At 35.9% G+C, this 17541-nt stretch overlaps 3 protein-coding genes across 3 annotated transcripts; 1 reads left to right on the top strand and 2 right to left on the bottom strand.

Moving 5' to 3' along the window:
• The first annotated feature begins 873 nt into the window (after window positions 1–873).
• LOC132175707 (uncharacterized) lies at window positions 874–2563 on the top strand. The gene is made up of 2 exons (XM_059587727.1): window positions 874–1543; window positions 1827–2563. Exons 1-2 carry the CDS (start codon window positions 887–889, stop codon window positions 1896–1898), a joined length of 729 nt encoding a protein of 242 aa, XP_059443710.1. The 5' UTR covers window positions 874–886; the 3' UTR covers window positions 1899–2563.
• A 558-nt stretch (window positions 2564–3121) lies between these two features.
• Window positions 3122–7160, bottom strand: LOC132176249 (probable xyloglucan 6-xylosyltransferase 5). Its single transcript, XM_059588399.1, has 2 exons — window positions 5435–7160; window positions 3122–3325 (listed from the first exon to the last, which is right to left on the bottom strand). The coding sequence occupies exon 1, from the start codon at window positions 6835–6837 to the stop codon at window positions 5467–5469; it is 1371 nt and encodes a 456-aa protein (XP_059444382.1). The 5' UTR covers window positions 6838–7160; the 3' UTR covers window positions 3122–3325; window positions 5435–5466.
• A 2259-nt stretch (window positions 7161–9419) lies between these two features.
• LOC132175231 (pentatricopeptide repeat-containing protein At5g61370, mitochondrial) lies at window positions 9420–11837 on the bottom strand. Its single transcript, XM_059587100.1, has one exon. The coding sequence runs from the start codon at window positions 11153–11155 to the stop codon at window positions 9707–9709; it is 1449 nt and encodes a 482-aa protein (XP_059443083.1). The 5' UTR covers window positions 11156–11837; the 3' UTR covers window positions 9420–9706.
• Between the last annotated feature and the right edge of the window lie 5704 nt (window positions 11838–17541).

Below are 17541 nucleotides of genomic sequence, written 5' to 3'. Positions count from 1 at the left end.
GGAAGGCTGAAGGCTTGGGAAGGCCCCATAGTGGCGCATCGAAGAGCTGAGAACCATTGTAGAACCATGAACGACATGACTGCAGGGGGTGGAGAACTGCCAGAGGGAGCCGACCAGATGTGGTGAAGTGGATCGAGGAAGGAGAAGGGGCGGTGGCGCCACTGCTTAGAGAAAAAAAGAAAAAAAAAAGAAAAGAAATGACTACGAAGAGGGGAGGGGGGGGAGAAGACATGGTCTCTCCCTCCTCCCCTAGTGACAACTGCACAGAGGCGATGGAAAGCCCTCACTGAGGAGGTGGAGAGAGAGTTGTAGGAAAAGCTTCTCTCAGGAGAGAAGAGAGCTTTTTCCTTACTTTCGAATTAGATAGATAGTTAGAATGAGGTGAAGTTGGTGAATAACATTTATTAACATATGGTAATATACCATTGTCACTGCCTTGTGCGGTCCTTATAAAAGTCCAGCTTGTTTATGATTTTTCTGTGATCATAAATGAAATCATTGTTTATTGTTTGTTACTATTACAGTCTTTGTACTACTTTTTCTATTTGAACTTTGTTGTTAGGATGCTCACCCCTTTGTAGTTATTCGACTCATTATAACCTGCTTCCCCTTATTTATTTATTTTTTTTAAAAAAAAAACATTTATTAACACATGAATATAACTTTTACTGTATTTTTTATGATTTTTTTTTTAATATATTAGAAGAATTTTTTTCTAATTCAATCTATAAAATCATTACATATTTTTTGAAGATGTAAAATGTACGTATTTTAGTAATTAATAGCATTAAAGGAATAGAAAAAATTTATATTAAAAAAAAGTATGTATTTAACACTGGGTCCGAAACGTGCCGAGCATGCGGAACAGCCTGTTTGTTCCAGTCTGATGTGGCTCAAACTCTTCCTGGGCTGGGAACAAATTCCCCCAGGTGTTTGGTTGTTGGGGGAGCAGAAAATGGTGGGTGATGATCTGATTCCTGATGGTGGAAAAGACTCGTCTTTTTCCTCATCACAACCCCACAACGCAACCTATTTGAAAGAATGGTCCATGGTGTTGATCAGAGACTCTCCCGCCCACGGTGACTGCTCCGTCTTCCCCCCAGTCAACCACGAGAATCTGCACATTCCCTCACAGCCCTGTGAAGAACAACAAAACCCACTATCACCTTCATCATCTTCATCGTCATCGTCATCGCCATCGTCATCGTCATCGTCATTTACATTGTCATCATCACTCTCACCGTCTGATTCCTTCGATTCGGACTCGCTACCTGCTCCACCGTCAGATTCCACGGTCAAAAGGGCTGGCGAGGTGACGAGCTGGATTGGGATTGGGCTTGAGGTCTTACGTTGTAAGGTTGTCGCTGTGGTTTCCTCGTTTCGAAATTATGTTGCCTACAACAGAGGGGCATTTCGGTCATTTGGACCCGTCGCGGCCGCGGCCTTGTTGGTGGTGTGGACGTTGTTTATGCGGTATCGTCGGCGGCGGCGACGAGCGGAGAGTGTGGGGCGTTTGATGCAGATTATTAAGGCGAAAGATGAGGTTGGTTTTTGATTTTGTACAAAGTGTTTGTTGTAATGCTTGTGTTAATTCTGCTAAAAAAAAGCTACAGAATTAGTTTTTTCTACGGGTCTTTTCTAATTTCACTTTCTCTTTCTCTTGGAATTAATTAGTGCGCCTACTGGTAACTGGGTGTCTCTTTGATTTTGGTGTTGCTTTGCTATCTGCTCGAAAGGGTTTCTAACTGGGATTTGGTCAATGCAATAAGCTTGATGATTAGCTGGTGTGCTTTCTTTGTAGTAAGTTTTGTTTTGATAATTTGCAGAAAATTACACAACTCTTGCACCAGATTGCTCAAATGAATAAAGTGCTGGTAGCCCGCCACAGAGATCTTTGAAGCATTCGGGCTTTGGATTGACATTGACTAAATTGATTGTAGCAATTCTTCTGCTATATGTTATGCACAAATCTTCAACGGAACATGGGTATGCTTCTCCAGATGCCTCTACATCATACAACTGGAACCACAATTTGAGCTCTGCAAAATTCATGTATTGCAAGGAAAATGTTGCAGATGTGGGACTGGTATCTGAGCTTTTGAAGATATGTTAATGGAGTTCTAAAGATGTCCCATACTCTTCATAATTGGATGTGGCCGAGCCGGGGACCAGGATCCGAGCTTTGGAATATGCACTTGATGAAGTTTAAGAATTCTGGCATCATCGCCAAATACGGTAGATTAGTTTCTGATTTATTTTCCTTTTTCTTTTCTTTTTTTTTCTGTTTTTTTTTTTTGTAACATTCTGATTTATTTTCTTGATCTGTAGACAAATTAGCTAAATTTATTAGGCTATTTTATGTAGCTAGTTTACTATGTGATGTGATTATTGACAAATTTTGTGTGTTGCACTTCCAAGGACTCCCACAGTTTAATGGCAAACTAGGAATAAGCTTCTTCTAATTTGCCTCTGTTGGTATCTGCAGATAATGCATTGAGGTCCCAAACTGGATTAGGATCCCTACAATTTATTTGCAAATTACGGAATTTTGGCAGTTTTTAGTACATTGAAATGCTTGAAAAATGTCACTTACTAAAAATATGATACGTTACAGTTAAAAATTTAGTGTATTTCATCGGATTCTTACTCTTTATATTGTAAAAACTGTCTTTTTGTTTTTTCGAAGAAAAAGCGTCAATACAAAAATGAAGAAAAAGCCTTTTGTAAGAAGAAATTATTTCTTAGTATTTTGATAACATTGCCACATTTTCAATAAGTAGCATTTTGCAAGCGTTTTGATACTTAGAAGCAGCTTAAATTTCGTAATTTGAAAATTTATAATTTTTTCAAATTTCTGTCCGATTTAGCCCTTGGCAATTATGTTTATTTACTGAAAAATTTTGCTGTGCAAACATGTTTGCACATCCATTTTGTGGCAAGACATCTATGCATTGAAACAATATGAAAAGTTGAAGGACTTCACGCAATAAACTGTTCAAGAATAAAATTGAAACCTGTCAAAAAAAAAAAAAAAAAAAAAAATTAAAGCATCAAAATCGTCGGTTAACCTTAAATAAAAATAATAAATAAATAAATAATTTCTTCTAGTCCAAATTGCTCGAAAGAATAAAGGTGCTGCTAAATCAAGCACCTTAAATACTTTAGAAGGTAATTAAGGTATATCAAGCACCTTAAATACTTTAGAAGGTAATTAAGGTATCTTTCTCCAGATACCTATGGGCAATGGGACTGCGAAATGAGCTCAACAAACATTATGAATGGAGGATGTTGCTGAAAAAGGGATCAGCTTCTGAGATCTCCAATGCTGTTCATGAAACAATGCGGCTGATCAGGTGACCTAAGAGTTTTGATACTCTTACATGACATATTCACTGGATACAAAAAACTGACTTCTAAAAATATGCCTCTACACCCAGCTAAATGATGCATCTAGCTTTTCTTTGATACCTCGATTTCTACCCAGGCCTTAGTTTACTAACCAGACGTTAGACCAGAAGTTTTTCTAATGAATTGAAAAATCTTTGCAGTGAGCTCATCAATTATCTCTTTTGATGCATGCCTCAGCTCCAAGAAATCAATAAACGGGAGAAACAGTAAACTCTTGTTGCAGAATAATCCTACTGCAAGAGAAACAGTAAATAATCTACAGAAGCAATGCAAGTAGCAACATGCCAATACAAAATAATTCCTTTCAACTATAAGTTGAGAGAGACAGACGCTGCTTATGGACCAACATGGAGAATTATGTACTGGGAAGACTAGGAACATTTTTCCCAGACTTTCTCCTCCGAATAGAATGTCAGGTTGGACACAACCATTTGCCAATTAGTGTAACTAATACAACTAAAAGCCATGTAGTGCAAATGAATAACACAATTTAAGAATTGATACCAGCAGGCCGGAGAGATTACAAATCTTTCATCTACTCCATAGCATTGAGGACCAAAACCAACATTTATGACTAATTCTTGTTATTTCTGTTCTGCATTTCAAGCTACAAAAGGCAAGAGAAGAAAAACGTACTCCTATAATGATATGGAGTAATGCTTATACATCATCTTCCATCCCCCAAAGCCTGTGTAACATGATTTCCTATAGCATTTAGTGTATGAAAATTGATTTTTTTATTAGCTTCACCTTTCTCAAGCTAATAAACGAACAAAGAGAACAACAAGATGGTGCCTGACAATTTAAAGAGTGCATAAAATAATTTAGCTTTCCAATGAACATAAAAGTCTAGAGGATGTCAAAACGACTAAACTGGAAGTCCCCAATAATCCCTTACTCAAGCAAGATAAAAGATTTTAAACTATACCTAGAAGATTTCCTTCCAAAGGAACCTTTCCATTAAAATGTACAAGTTATACATCAAACCCTTGTTGCATGAGTCAGGCGTCTTGGAGTCTAATATACTAATTCATTTTTTTGAAGGATCTAACAAGAACCCACATAATTGAGTTGCAGACTAAATCACTAGTTACCATGCAAAACACTCCAATCCCCCATTTAAAGATTTGCTTCAGAGTTGAATCCAGGTGTAGAGAATAAAGATTAGTACAGTGATATATCACATTTGTCAATTAGAAGTACTCAAAAGTACTCAACGTAGGATAGGATATAATTAGAGTTACAATCAGGCATAAGACATTCCAAAAATTAGTAACTTCAACAAACTTCACAAAGTTAAATACTGGAGATCTACTTCCTAATTTGCTATCAATAAACATCTAATCTAACTGCAGTCTGTAAAACAGAAAAAACTGATGTCGTACATTTCCTAGGATTCAGCAACTACATGGCAAATGGCTACGTTTTGACGAGGATATTAGCATCTTCATGTATGTGAAAGTCACTATGTACACAATTTACTTCTAAATGAGACACTCTTGCAGTTGAAAGATGCTACTATAACTCTATCCTCACATCCCACAGCAAATCATCCTCACATCCTCAAGTTGTGGATATGAGAAGGTATCTAAGATACGTCCAATACAACAACTAGGACATGAAGAGGCATGGCATATTTCAACAAATCTCTAATTCCAACAATAGATTAAGCTGAGTGATATACATCAATGTAACAAGACTTCAGAGATTCTCACTTACTTCCTCTTGATTATACAATTCATCTACTTGCGATATAACAGACATTAAACCAAAGCATTCATATTGTGTATTTGTAGTAATTAAAGGTTCATGCAAGGAAAAAATTGAGACTGGCATTACAGGGCAAATCATCAGTAAAATTTCTTTTATGGATTACTCAAACACAACAACAAGAATTAAAGTTTACAAAAGAATTCTACTCTATCGTTCCTCAAAACAGTACCAAGACAACATAACAAACAAAAAATACTTAGATGGAAACTGTTATCAAATTTAAATTTGCTTGACTGAGGAATTATATCATTACCTAAACATTATCACACTTTGTTTTTTCACTCTCTAGCTCTGTGGTACACTGCTCCCTTGCACTGTGTGCCGCCGAATATCAAACTGGTCCACAGATTCCAAAGGAGTTACTGTCTCATTCCTGATCCTCTTGATCTTAGGACTCAACAATCCCCTATGCCTAAACCCATACAGCTTAAGCACCTGGTTATCTGCGAAATTAAATGCCCTCTCCATGCTGCTCAAGCACCTCGCAACCGGGTAATCCCCATAGCTCCCACAAGGCTTGCAACCCACAAAATGGGTCACGAACGGCCACCTCTCATCCCCCAATCCCGGATGATACTTCTCAACCATCTCCTCGTATCTATCCACCAATCCTGCCCAATACCCATGCAGATAATACGAATTCTCAAGAAACACCTTGTCCATCCACTGATCTTTCTTCGAAAGCAACAAGTATATCAACGCTGACTGATCATCTGCCTCAAATGCCGGCCTCCCCTTCAAATTCGCTGTTAAAATCTTCCCAGCCTCCTCCCGAACTGGCCCTTTTGGCCCCATTGGGGCCCAATCGTCAAGCAAATCCAAAGACCACTGACAATTCCTAAACAGGAAACTACCCGTATTCAACGCAATCCAACTCTTCTGCTCAAACATTAAATCCGGGTAACCATGAACAACCAAATTATAACCATCATACTTGGAAACTGGAATCTCAAAAACCATATCGGTGAAGAGCGCATCGCTATCCATCCACCAAATCCACTCCACCTCAGGATGCGACAGCATCAAGCGCCGAATCAGCGGCAATTTGGCCCAGTACCCAGCTAGTTCCTTGTCCAAATGAGCCAAATTGTACACTATCTCAATCCCATGAAGTCTACAATAGTCAATCTTATTCTTAATAGCTTTCAACAAGTAATGGTCACCAATTGGGTTATCACAAGGTTTAGGAGGAGACCCAGTTACGAGCAAGATACGAGGCTTACCGTTAACGTAGCTAGGGAACTCGGGGTTCTGGTGTAACCAGGCCTTGCGCTCGCCGTCCCAGTCGGCGATTTTGGGTCCGAGAGTATACGTGTCGTTGGGGTTGAAGAACAGCTCGGGACCGTCGGGGTCGGATGGGTCGGAGTCGGAGCGAATCTCGGCGAGGATCCGGTTGGTCTCCTCGATGATGTTCTGGTTGACGGCGTCGCCGTCGGAGGAGCCGAGGTGACCGATGCCGACGGTTCCGCGGAGGACCAGGATGGTGACAAAGCCGCAGAGGATGGTAATCTTTATGTTGTTGAAGGTCTTGTGGAGCTGCCTGCCACGCGGCAACACCGTGCGCCCCCTGCCGTTGGCTGTGGTGGTTGTCGGCAGCCCACCAGCACCTCCGCCGCTGCTTCTCTTCTGAGCTGCTAGGTTCTCTTGCTGCCCCATCTCTCACTCTCTCTCTATCTCTCTGCGTTTGTCCAAGATTACAAGAATTGGGTGTTTGAGGATGAGCAAGCAAAATGCTTCCCTCTCTTTTTTGGCTTGTTATGTGGATTCTATCTGTGGGCTAGATCTACAAATACCATATTTCATTCTCTGAGGATTTTTGTTCAGCTGTGTCTTCTGGGGAGAGTGAGAGAGAGAGAGAGAGAGAGATGGAGAAACCCTAGAGGATGCAGGTGGAGGTGGGGGTGAGTGAGTTCATGGTTGAGGTGAGGTTGATGGGGGAGTTTGAAAAAGGAAGGTTGGGGAGAGACCAACTGTTTACAGCGCGTCTCACAGACTATAAAACAAAAAAAAAATTAATAAAATAAACGTGTTAAAACCATAGAAAAATAAAATGAATTAGTGTAATTAAATACAAGTTTACACTTTAAACTCCCTCTTTTAAAGTGAAATTTATTTATTTTAGGATTAAGATTTTATTTTTGTTTAATTGTATTATATTATTTATAATTTTTATTTTTGAATGATATGTAAACATATTTAATCTCTACAATATAAGCCAAATTCGGAAGAGCGGTGGAGGTATTAAGGGAGTATATTTTAATGCTTGATTATGAGATTATGTATTTTTTATGTTAATATTATATTTAGTGATTTGATCTAGATTTGAATCCTCCCTCCAAAGTCCAATCCCTTTTCCTAGTATTTATCATCACCATGGAGCATGGAGTTCCTTTTTTTTTATTTTTTAGTACAACAGAAAACAACGAGAAATAAAACAACAAACTAGCGAAGCAATAAAGAGTTTGAGAATTCTTCCCCCTGATACCACATTGCTTGGATATTAAGGAGATAAGTCATTTATAAGGTGAGGAAAAATCTCAACTCTTAAGCTAGTTTTTGGGTTGAGTTAGGCCCGAGACCCATTTTTAATATAGTATCAGAACCTAACCCAATTAATTGGTTGTGGCCCACTGTCACCCATTGTCACACGTGTTGGCTTGGATGTCCTCCCACCACACGTGAGGGGGCGTGTTGGCGATTGACCATTTATAAGGTGAGGGGTACCGGCCCAACATGCTGCATAATTGGTGCAGAAGTTTGCAACATGTTGAAAGCTTCAGTTTATTAATTTATTTGTTTTTTTTTTTCTTAAAGAGAGAAATTAGAAAGAAAATGGTAAGATTTAAACTCTAGTCAATGTTTTAAGGAAGACCATAGGCCAAGTAGAATTTTATTTTTTTTAATATAAGTATATATATATACTTGATTAACATGATAAATGAAAAGTTGAGAAAAATAAATAAACAACGTGAAAGTGAGGGCTCTTGTATCAAGTAGTTAAAAATAAAAATAAAGAAACAAATATTTATCCATTTTTAACACCTAGTAAAAGAAAAAAGGTATAAGGTATATTATTTTTTTTTTGTAACTTATTCACAACTTGAGCCAAAGTTATAATATTATTTATTCAAAGCGTTCGTCTGTCTCTTACGTCAACGGACCCACGGGTCGGGTGTCTCCCAACTGTATTGTACTTTTCACAGCTCAGTTTTGACCCAAAATGCTCACGTTCATACTAGTAAAGAAGAAAGATCCGGGAAAGAATGGGCATTTTTTCTTGGCCCAATGTTTTTATTTTAGCTATATATATATATATATATATATAATTTTAACAAATTATTTATTCTATATTTCTATTAAGGTCAAGTTTACTTAAATCTCTTAAACTACCACCCCAATGACAATCTACCCCCCAAACTATCAATTGTGACAATTTACCTTCAAAGTTATTAAAATAATGACAATATACCCCTAATTTTAACAAAATGACAAAATTATCATTACTAAAATAAAAACAAAATACTAAAATTTAATTTTTTTTTTCAAAATTTTAATAGTATTTTTGTTTTATTGAAAATTTTATAGGGGTACTTTTGTAATTGTCTTAGTATTTGAGGATACATTGTCATTGTTTTAGCAGTTTGATGGGTAAATTATCATAATTGATAGTTTGAAGAGTAGATTATCATTGAAATAGTAGTCTGAAGGAGTTAAGTCTATTTTACCCTTTCCATTATCAATTTTCCTTAAATGTTATTTTTCAATATATATTTTATGGTCATGACTCAAGAGAGGGGGAGAAAGAGAGAAAAAAAAAAATACAAAAAATTTAATTTGAAGTGTCAGGCTGACGTCAGGCGGGGTCCAACGATGTGCATTGACATGTGCGTTTCAAAATATGGGTGAGATATCAATCGGCCCAAGGGGCCACAAGATCCCATCTCCGTTACTGTCTCCCACCATGTGCCATATGCCATGTGCTGTGACCAAATTTGAGCCGTGTGTCTTTCTCTCATTGATAATAACTGCTAAGTAGCTGGCCTAATTAATCAATGTCGTATTAGTCCTAATCCTAATAATATTTAACTATTTTTAGTAGCATTTCCTTGGGGAGGGGTGTTTTACACTTTTACTTAGATGCCGCTCAGCCCATCTGTAATTGTTTGGAATTTTTTTAAGTAGGATTAGATCATAGAAAAATCAAAGCAAAATGGTCAACTTCATTTCCTTGTGTCACACAAACATAATCGATTGAATATTCAATATATAAACACCATTTACCAAGGTGATTCAAGTAAAACAACTGACTAGGCTAATTAGAGAGCTGTAGAGATCCCCCTTAGAAGAAGCTAATTGAAAATTTTCAATACCAATGTGGCATCCTAGTTTGCATATGTAAGATTGAAGATGGCAGAATACAAGATTTACAACCTCCAATTAAGCCAAAAATAAACTACAATAAAGAAGTTTGTGCCCACAAAAAAGAATGCCTCATGAGAGCTTTATAGAAGGAGATAATAACTTATCAAGTTGATGCACAAGTCTTTTTCTTCTTTGCCTTTCCAATATTATTTGCAACTTTCTCTGGCTTCTTGGTTGTGTTTTGGTCCACAGAGCTAATATTCTCCAATATCCTTGTCGGCTTAAAAACCTCAGTGATTGAAGGGTCCAGCAGATCACTTGAGCAGCCAAGAGTAATCCCCATTCCCATGGCCTCATTCCAGAGCTCTCTACCCTTCTCGAAGTGCCCTCCCCCACAAAGTTTTGGTATCAGCACATCATAAACTGGCCCATAACCACCCAATGAACTTCTCTTCATTCTCTCAAAGAGCTCAAGAGCAAAATTAACCCTCTCACCTCCACATAGTATACCAATCAAATCATAGTAAAACTTACGATCTGGTATCAACCCTTCACTAATCATCTCATCCACTATCTTATTGCCTTTACCATATCTCCCGCTCAAATACAATACCCTTGCAACAAGATAATAGCTTGTCCAATCTGGAGAACAACCCGACTTCTTCATTGTCTCAAGCATTCGACAACATTCCTTGACTCTTCTTGTCCTTCCAAGACAAGAAAGCAAAATATTGTAACTAATTGAGGTTGGGGCAATCTTATAGGACCTCATTTCCATCATCACATTCAAGGACTCAGGAACAAGACCAGAAGGATTACGTTTAAGATTTCTCTCACAAAGGCACCTTAGGAATGTGTTATAGCAAAACAAATCCGGCAAAAATCCAGCTGACTTCATCTCTTTGATAATCCTTCGCGCTTCCTTCACATTCTCCAGCTCAGACCAACCATAAAGAAGGCACCTGTAAATGCAAGGCTCTACACCAGAAATCTTATCCTTGTGGTGCAAGACCACCCCCTCCGCTCTCCTGGCATGCCCTTTTGCACATAAAGCGTTAACAATAGCAGTGACTGTGACTTTATCTTGCGGACACTTGTACTTGTCCAAGTTCTTAAATATACCCAACGCCTCATCTTCCTTCCCCAGTTTAACCAATGCCTCAGCTACAACACTAAAAGTATGAGTGTCCATCACCCGACCCTCCTTCCTAAGATCTGAAATCAATATATCCATTGCTGTGTGGTCATTCTTCTCCGCAAACACCTGAATGGCATAATTATAATCCTTGTCCTCTAAACCACAATTCAATTTCTTACGAGACCACAAGAAGAATCTCAGCAGTCTCCTATTGGGTGCTTCATGCTTGCAAGAGCCTATAACTTGCGTCACAAGCGACGGGGTTAAAGAAACTGTAAGTTTATTTAGACTCAATTCTAATTCATCTAATCCGCCAATCGTGCTCGAAACAAAACCACACAGCTCCTGCAGCTTGGACTGTGCCGGGTTTGGCAGCACTGTGCAGTAGAGAGATAGACAGAGACGTTCGCGCTTCTTGGCTTTCAGTGTTCGCCATAAAAGGCTTTGCCATTTCGATTTCATAACGATGTGCATCTTCTCTACGAAAATTCATCAAACAGGTGGTACGCATTACAAGATACTCGAATTCTTCACACATTTACAAACGTTTATCAACCATAGCATAAATATATATTGATTTTCTTTCACACTCCTACATATTCTCAGAAACCAAATCAGAGTAAAAAAAAACCCAGTAGATGCGCATTTGAATTTTGGGGTGCTTGATTTATAAGATATAACAACGTAGAACCCCAGATAAATCAAATATAGATGGATTGGCATGAAACCTTATAGAGGTAGCACCCACAACGAGAGCTGAACCATGGGATCGATAAGAAGAGCTGTTGCCCAGCTTGCGGGAGTTACAAATGGGTTTTTGATAATGGATTTGACATGATGGACCGTTTGAGCGAGGAGAAATCACGGTGCTGTGCGTGGTGGTCCGTTACGTATAGGCCCGGTGCAAGGGCGACTGTGGGTACTGACCGTACTGTGTGGGCTGAGTGTGACCGCCTGAAGGCGGTTCGGTGGTTGAGTGGCGCTGCAGCGCAGGCACAGTAGCGTTGCTAGGCTGAGTGCGGGGAAGAGCCGTCGGTGTGCTGAATGTCGTTTACCAACCCGGTATCCGAGAATGTGGGACGGGGTGGTGTGGTGGTGTGCGGCCGTGGGAGGCAGCCGTTCGAGGTGCTGATCGATAGTGGTCTGTGCGATAGTATTGAGGGAGAAGCAGAGTGTTTGGCAACAGGTGATTATCTATTCTTATTTTGGTTTAGCAAAGTTTCTGTTTGGAGGCACGTGTTGGAGTGTCCTATTGTGATAATAAAATATCCTAATTCCAGTTTCGAAATAGTATAATTTAGTTTTTTTTTTTAAAAAAAAAAAAAAATTCAAAAAGGCAGATGATGAAGTGAAGGAAGGTTAGGAAACCGACAGAAACTATTCTACCTAGGCATCATCATAGTAATACATGCTTGCTGAAAGTCATATATAATAGGACTTAAATAGTTGAAACCGTAAACGTTCCTTCAAGTCCGACTGAGCTATAAATTAAGTTAGTCCTATCGATGCATCAATGAGGAACAAATATTTTTGCTACAAACTTTATAAGATGATATGTATTCCGCAGCATGTGATAACCACATATTAAGAACACTAGCAACAGACATCAAACAATTTTTCATAAATTCTCTCTCGTCTTCGTCTCTAAATCCCTTTCTCTTATTTGTCTTAGACTTCTGAATCTCTTAATTCCCAATCTCTCTCTCTCTCTCGTCTTCTCAGTCGTCTTTGTTGTCGAGAATGTTGCTTTGTGCTTAAGATGTGGAATTCATCAACATATTTTGTGATGATTGTGAGTTTTCTTGGCTGGGTGGTATCTGCTATGAGTTTGTTTGCTTGGGTTGTAGTGATTTGTTTTTGGATGCTCTCAAAAGATTTAAGATTTAGAGGAAGAAAAAGAGGAGGAGATTGGGAAACGTGAGCGGAGAAATGAGAGAATATGTATTTTTTTACTATTATAACAATCCATTGGGTAGCTACAGTGCTACCCAAATGCATTGAGTATGGTTTAGGGAATGCATAAAGTGTCTATTGCAAGAATTTTTTTTTTTTTGACCTTTTTGAGATTTTTCGTATATGTAAAGAAATGAATGGATTATTGGGTGTTTATTGCTACTTCTCTAATAGGATCGAGGGTTCCCATTTCAACAATCAAACTCTTATCATGATACATGTCTAACCAATTTTAAAGAATTATTTAAGGCCCATTGAATCACCAAGTGTATTGATTTAGTTTTTATTATAAATCTACCAAGTGTATGATTACGGGATTAAGGCCGTCCTTATCCCCATTTGTAATCATGTGATATCTTATTTATTGTAAGGGAAAATAGCAAACAAAAAAAGAAAAAGAAAAAAAAAATCAAAACCATTAAATTTATAAAATTTAGGGTAAAGTCCACTTAATCTCCTCAAACTACCACCTCAATAACAATTTATCCCCTAAACTATCAATTGCGACAATTTACTCCTTAAACTACCAAAACAATGACAATGTACTCCTAATTTTAACAAAATGATGAAATTGCTCTTACTAAAATAAAAACAAAATACTTAATTTTTTTTTTTTTCCAAAATTTTAAGGGTATTTTTGTCTTATTCAAAATTTTATTGGGATAATTTCATCATTCTGCAAGCATTGGGAGGTATTGGTAGTTTTTGGAGTAAATTGTCGCAATTGATAGTTTAAAGGGTAAATTGTCATTAGAATGGTAGTTTGAAGGAGTCAAGTAGACTTTACCCTAAAATTTAATTTAAATCTATCTTAGAAGTTAGAAGGGCCCACTTTCTGTATCTTTAGAAATTAGAAGGGACCATACGACAACTTTAAAAGCGAGAGATCTACTTGTTATTTTTCATGGAGCCAACTGTGTTCTATTTATCTTTGACGTAAGTTTCTATTTGCATTACTTTTGTCAAGCAAGTTGGAATCGATGTGATTGTCCCATACCTAACTAATTTATGTCGATCATGCTTTTGACCTGTATTAATTCTTTTTAACTTTTTTGTTTTTATAGATCGGTGGAGGAACACAACAATGTGTTTGGTAAACTTTTTGCTTTTGTTATTATAGTGACGTTGGTTGATGTGGTATAAAATTTTGAATTTTATATATTGAAAAGTAAAAAAATTATGTTTTATAATAATTTTTTTATTTGAATAATGATATATAGTGGCAAGAGCCAGGAATTGACTCAAGAAGGGGCGGAAATAAAATGATAAAAAAAAAAAAAAAAAAAAAATTATTGTTCTCTTTATATATTATGTTTTTATTATAATATGATAAATACAATTTAAAATATAAATTATAACACAATGTGCATCACAAAAAGCATATGTATGAGACTTCATAAATATATGTCAAATTGATATATCAATTAACATGTAGGCATTAGTACAAAAATAAAGAAAAATACAAAATGTCTAAAATTACATTCTATATGTGGTCTTAGAGAAACAAAATTAGTAAAGAACAAATGTATTGAAGCTTTACTCTTGATGCTTGACAAGATAACAAATGTATGAATAAAAAGAGCAAATAACATACTTGAGATTGACAATAATCTACTGAAACTGGTTGATGTTTGACAAATCCCAAAGTATATATATATATATATATATATATATAACACCTAAAAAATGTCAATATTGTTTTAATCAGACTAAGAGAAACAAAATTTTAATTACTCATAACTCATAAAACAACAATTTAGCTTTCATATATTTTTTCAGTAAAGAAGCCAAGTCATTATCACAAACGTACAAACCATCAACCATAACACAAATATTAATAAGCAAACATGATAATCAGCTCTGTCCAGTGACTATTCTCTTGACCCTAATTCCACAGTCGTCAACTCCTTTAAATAACTCAATCAACAAGATTGAAGCCTTACTGTTGCCAATAAAATTAAGGAAAAGCACAAAAATCAATGAATTAGTTTACAAAAAAGCTTGAAAAGCACAAACGTTATATAAGAAAAAATAAAAGTAGTGTATTCCACCGCATCTCAATAATTAAACTACTAAATTTCCAACTTAGCCTTTTTCCATATATTTTTTTTCCTGTAATAAATTAGAACTACTAAGGAAAAGCACAAAATCAATAAATTAGTTTACAAAAAAGCTTGAAAAGCACAAACGTTAGATAAGAAAAAAATCAAAGTAATGAATTCCACAGTATCTCAATAATTAAACTGCTAAATTTCCAACTTATCCTTTTTCCATATATCCCGTAATAAAGCATAACTACTTAATACCAAACAAACATATCTACAATATCCAATACCCACTAAGATCAGGCCTAATTAATAAAAGAAAAAATAACTAAATAACCCAAACCTAGTAAAAAAATAAAGAAAGACAATTGACAAATGATCCGAGCACGAGACACACTACACAAGTCCAATTTTATTTCTCTTTCTCGCATTTTCTTAGCAACCAAGTAGAGCTAGAATAGCTCATACCAACCCCAACCCACCAATATAATTCAAAACCTATTTCGATTATACCCCAATAATCAACAAATACACAATAAACGACCTAAAATCATTGGAAAGAATTATAAAATAGTAGGAAATCAAAAATCAAAGTAGCTCGGCAACTACACAGAGCACTTCAAAAACTCAAAGAAAACGAACGCAAAATGATCTGGGTATGAGCTAGAAAGAAAGCCACTAAGCTTGACAGATTACAGAGAAAGAAACGATAAGGGCTGCCCAGGCTCAAGTCAAAAGATGGGAAAACCCAAACAACATGATTAGGGGAAAGAAAACCAGTAGGCAGCAGCTGAGATTTTTTTTGTTTTTGGTAAGTTGAGGGGTAGGTTAGGTTTGGAGGGGCTGTGTTTTTATTTTTATTTTTTAAAAAAATGGAGGGGCTGGACTATATTTTGGAGGTGCTGTGCTATATTTTTGGAGGGGCTGAGCTATATTTAAATTTTAAAAGTATTTGAAATTTTTTTTAAAAGAAAAACTTAAGCAGGGTGCCCGCTCCTACTTGTAACAAGAGATCTGCTCTAGGCAGACAATTCAATGCATAAATAGCTCTTATTTTTTAACCCTGAAATTCGAAAAAACCCGATGCCGACACTCATCCTCCTCGACCCAAAGGTCAAAATGCCGTTCACATCCACAACCCCAAGGGTCTGGACCAAATCATAAGGCGAGCAGATCAAGAGATGATAGAGCCTTATTACAAGCAGCAGGAAATACAAGCAAAATAGACGAACATGGAAATTGATAAACTTGTAATGTGGATTTAACTAAAAAATAATGATGACCGCTATCAATTCAAATGAACTGGAGAAGATCATGTTCCACTGCTCCCTAAAATTTGTTTTTGCAACCTTAAATGCATGTGAAGATTACGGTATTGTGTAGTGTACGCGTGTAACATTCCAATATAATTGAGAAAGCAATCTAGGACAAATATTCTGTTTAGTTTGTTTATAGTTATGCCAAATTATATATATATATATATACATATATATATATATATATATGGAGCATATATCATTAACAAATAGAATAGAAGAATAGAATAGAAGAACTTTAAAAAAGAAGCAAAACAAATATTAAAAAAAAAAAAAAACTAAAACCCTACTTATCTAAACGAAATAATTATAAAAGTCCATTCAAGAATGATGTGGCTATTAAAATTATTGTTTGATCAAAATTCAATAATGATCTATCAAAAGTTTAATGGTGATTTTAATAATCATATCATTCTTAGATGGACTCAACATAAACTTGTAACATTACTCAACTAAACGAAGTGTTAAGAGGACTTATTTAACAAAGCTTTATGCTTTTTAGCCAAAATAAAAAAGCAAATCAAATCAAAAACATTGTAAAATATAAAAAATTACTTTGACCTTTATTCTACATCAAAACATTTTTCAATTAGAATATATATATATATATATATATATATATATATATATCTTAACTTATTTGACAAAGCTTTATGCTTTTTTAGCCAAAATAAAAAATCAAATCAAATCAAAAACATTGTAAAATAGTAAAAATCACTTTTACCTTTATTCTACATCAAAACATTTATATATATATATATATATATATATGTGCGCGCGCGAATGAAATCAATTAGAAAATATTATTCAAAAGGTAAAGCAAACAATGGGAAAAGAGAATAAAATCAAGAAGTTATATTGTGTTGGCTCATTAGGGAATTAATCCCTAAGTGAAACCCCTTTTAGGCTTATACTCTATTAGAACATTTCAAGTGGAAAAGCCAAATTTTTATACAAAATGACTTTTTAAAGAGCACTTTATCTATTTTAGCTAATAAATTTTTAAGAGTAATTATAGGTGGCATACTTATATCATACTAAGAATGATGTGACTATTAAAATCACCATTGAGTTTGTGATTGATCATTATTGAATTTTGATTAAAGGATAATTTTAATAGCCACATCATTTTTAGTGGGATACAAGTAGGCCAACTAAAATTACTCAATTTTTAAAAGTCTCTTACATCCGATTAGTTATATTTTTATTTATATTATTTAAATATTATTAAAAATGAGAAAAAATTTGAAAAAAAGAGAACATGCGAAAAAAAAAATAGTAAGAAAAAATTTAGAAAAAAGAAAAAACAGATGAGAAAAATATTTGAAAGTCCAATTAAAAAAACTCCCTCTCAAGTCCAATCAACAGGATCTTGCTTCAAACTAAAGCACATCTGCCGTTGAAAAAAATAAAAGGCCCAGATTTAACCACGTCTTTTTAACTCTCAAACTGTGTCGTTTCCGGTTTTACCAAACGAATAGAGGCAAATAGACGCCTCTTTTTTTTGTAACGCCGTTTAAGGAGAAAACAGACGTCTCTGGATTTC

This window comes from Corylus avellana, chromosome ca3, assembly GCF_901000735.1.
Source record: "Corylus avellana chromosome ca3, CavTom2PMs-1.0".
Lineage (NCBI taxonomy): Eukaryota > Viridiplantae > Streptophyta > Magnoliopsida > Fagales > Betulaceae > Corylus > Corylus avellana.
The sequence above is the reverse complement of the archived record's forward strand: the minus strand, read 5'-3'. Positions and strand labels throughout refer to the sequence as shown.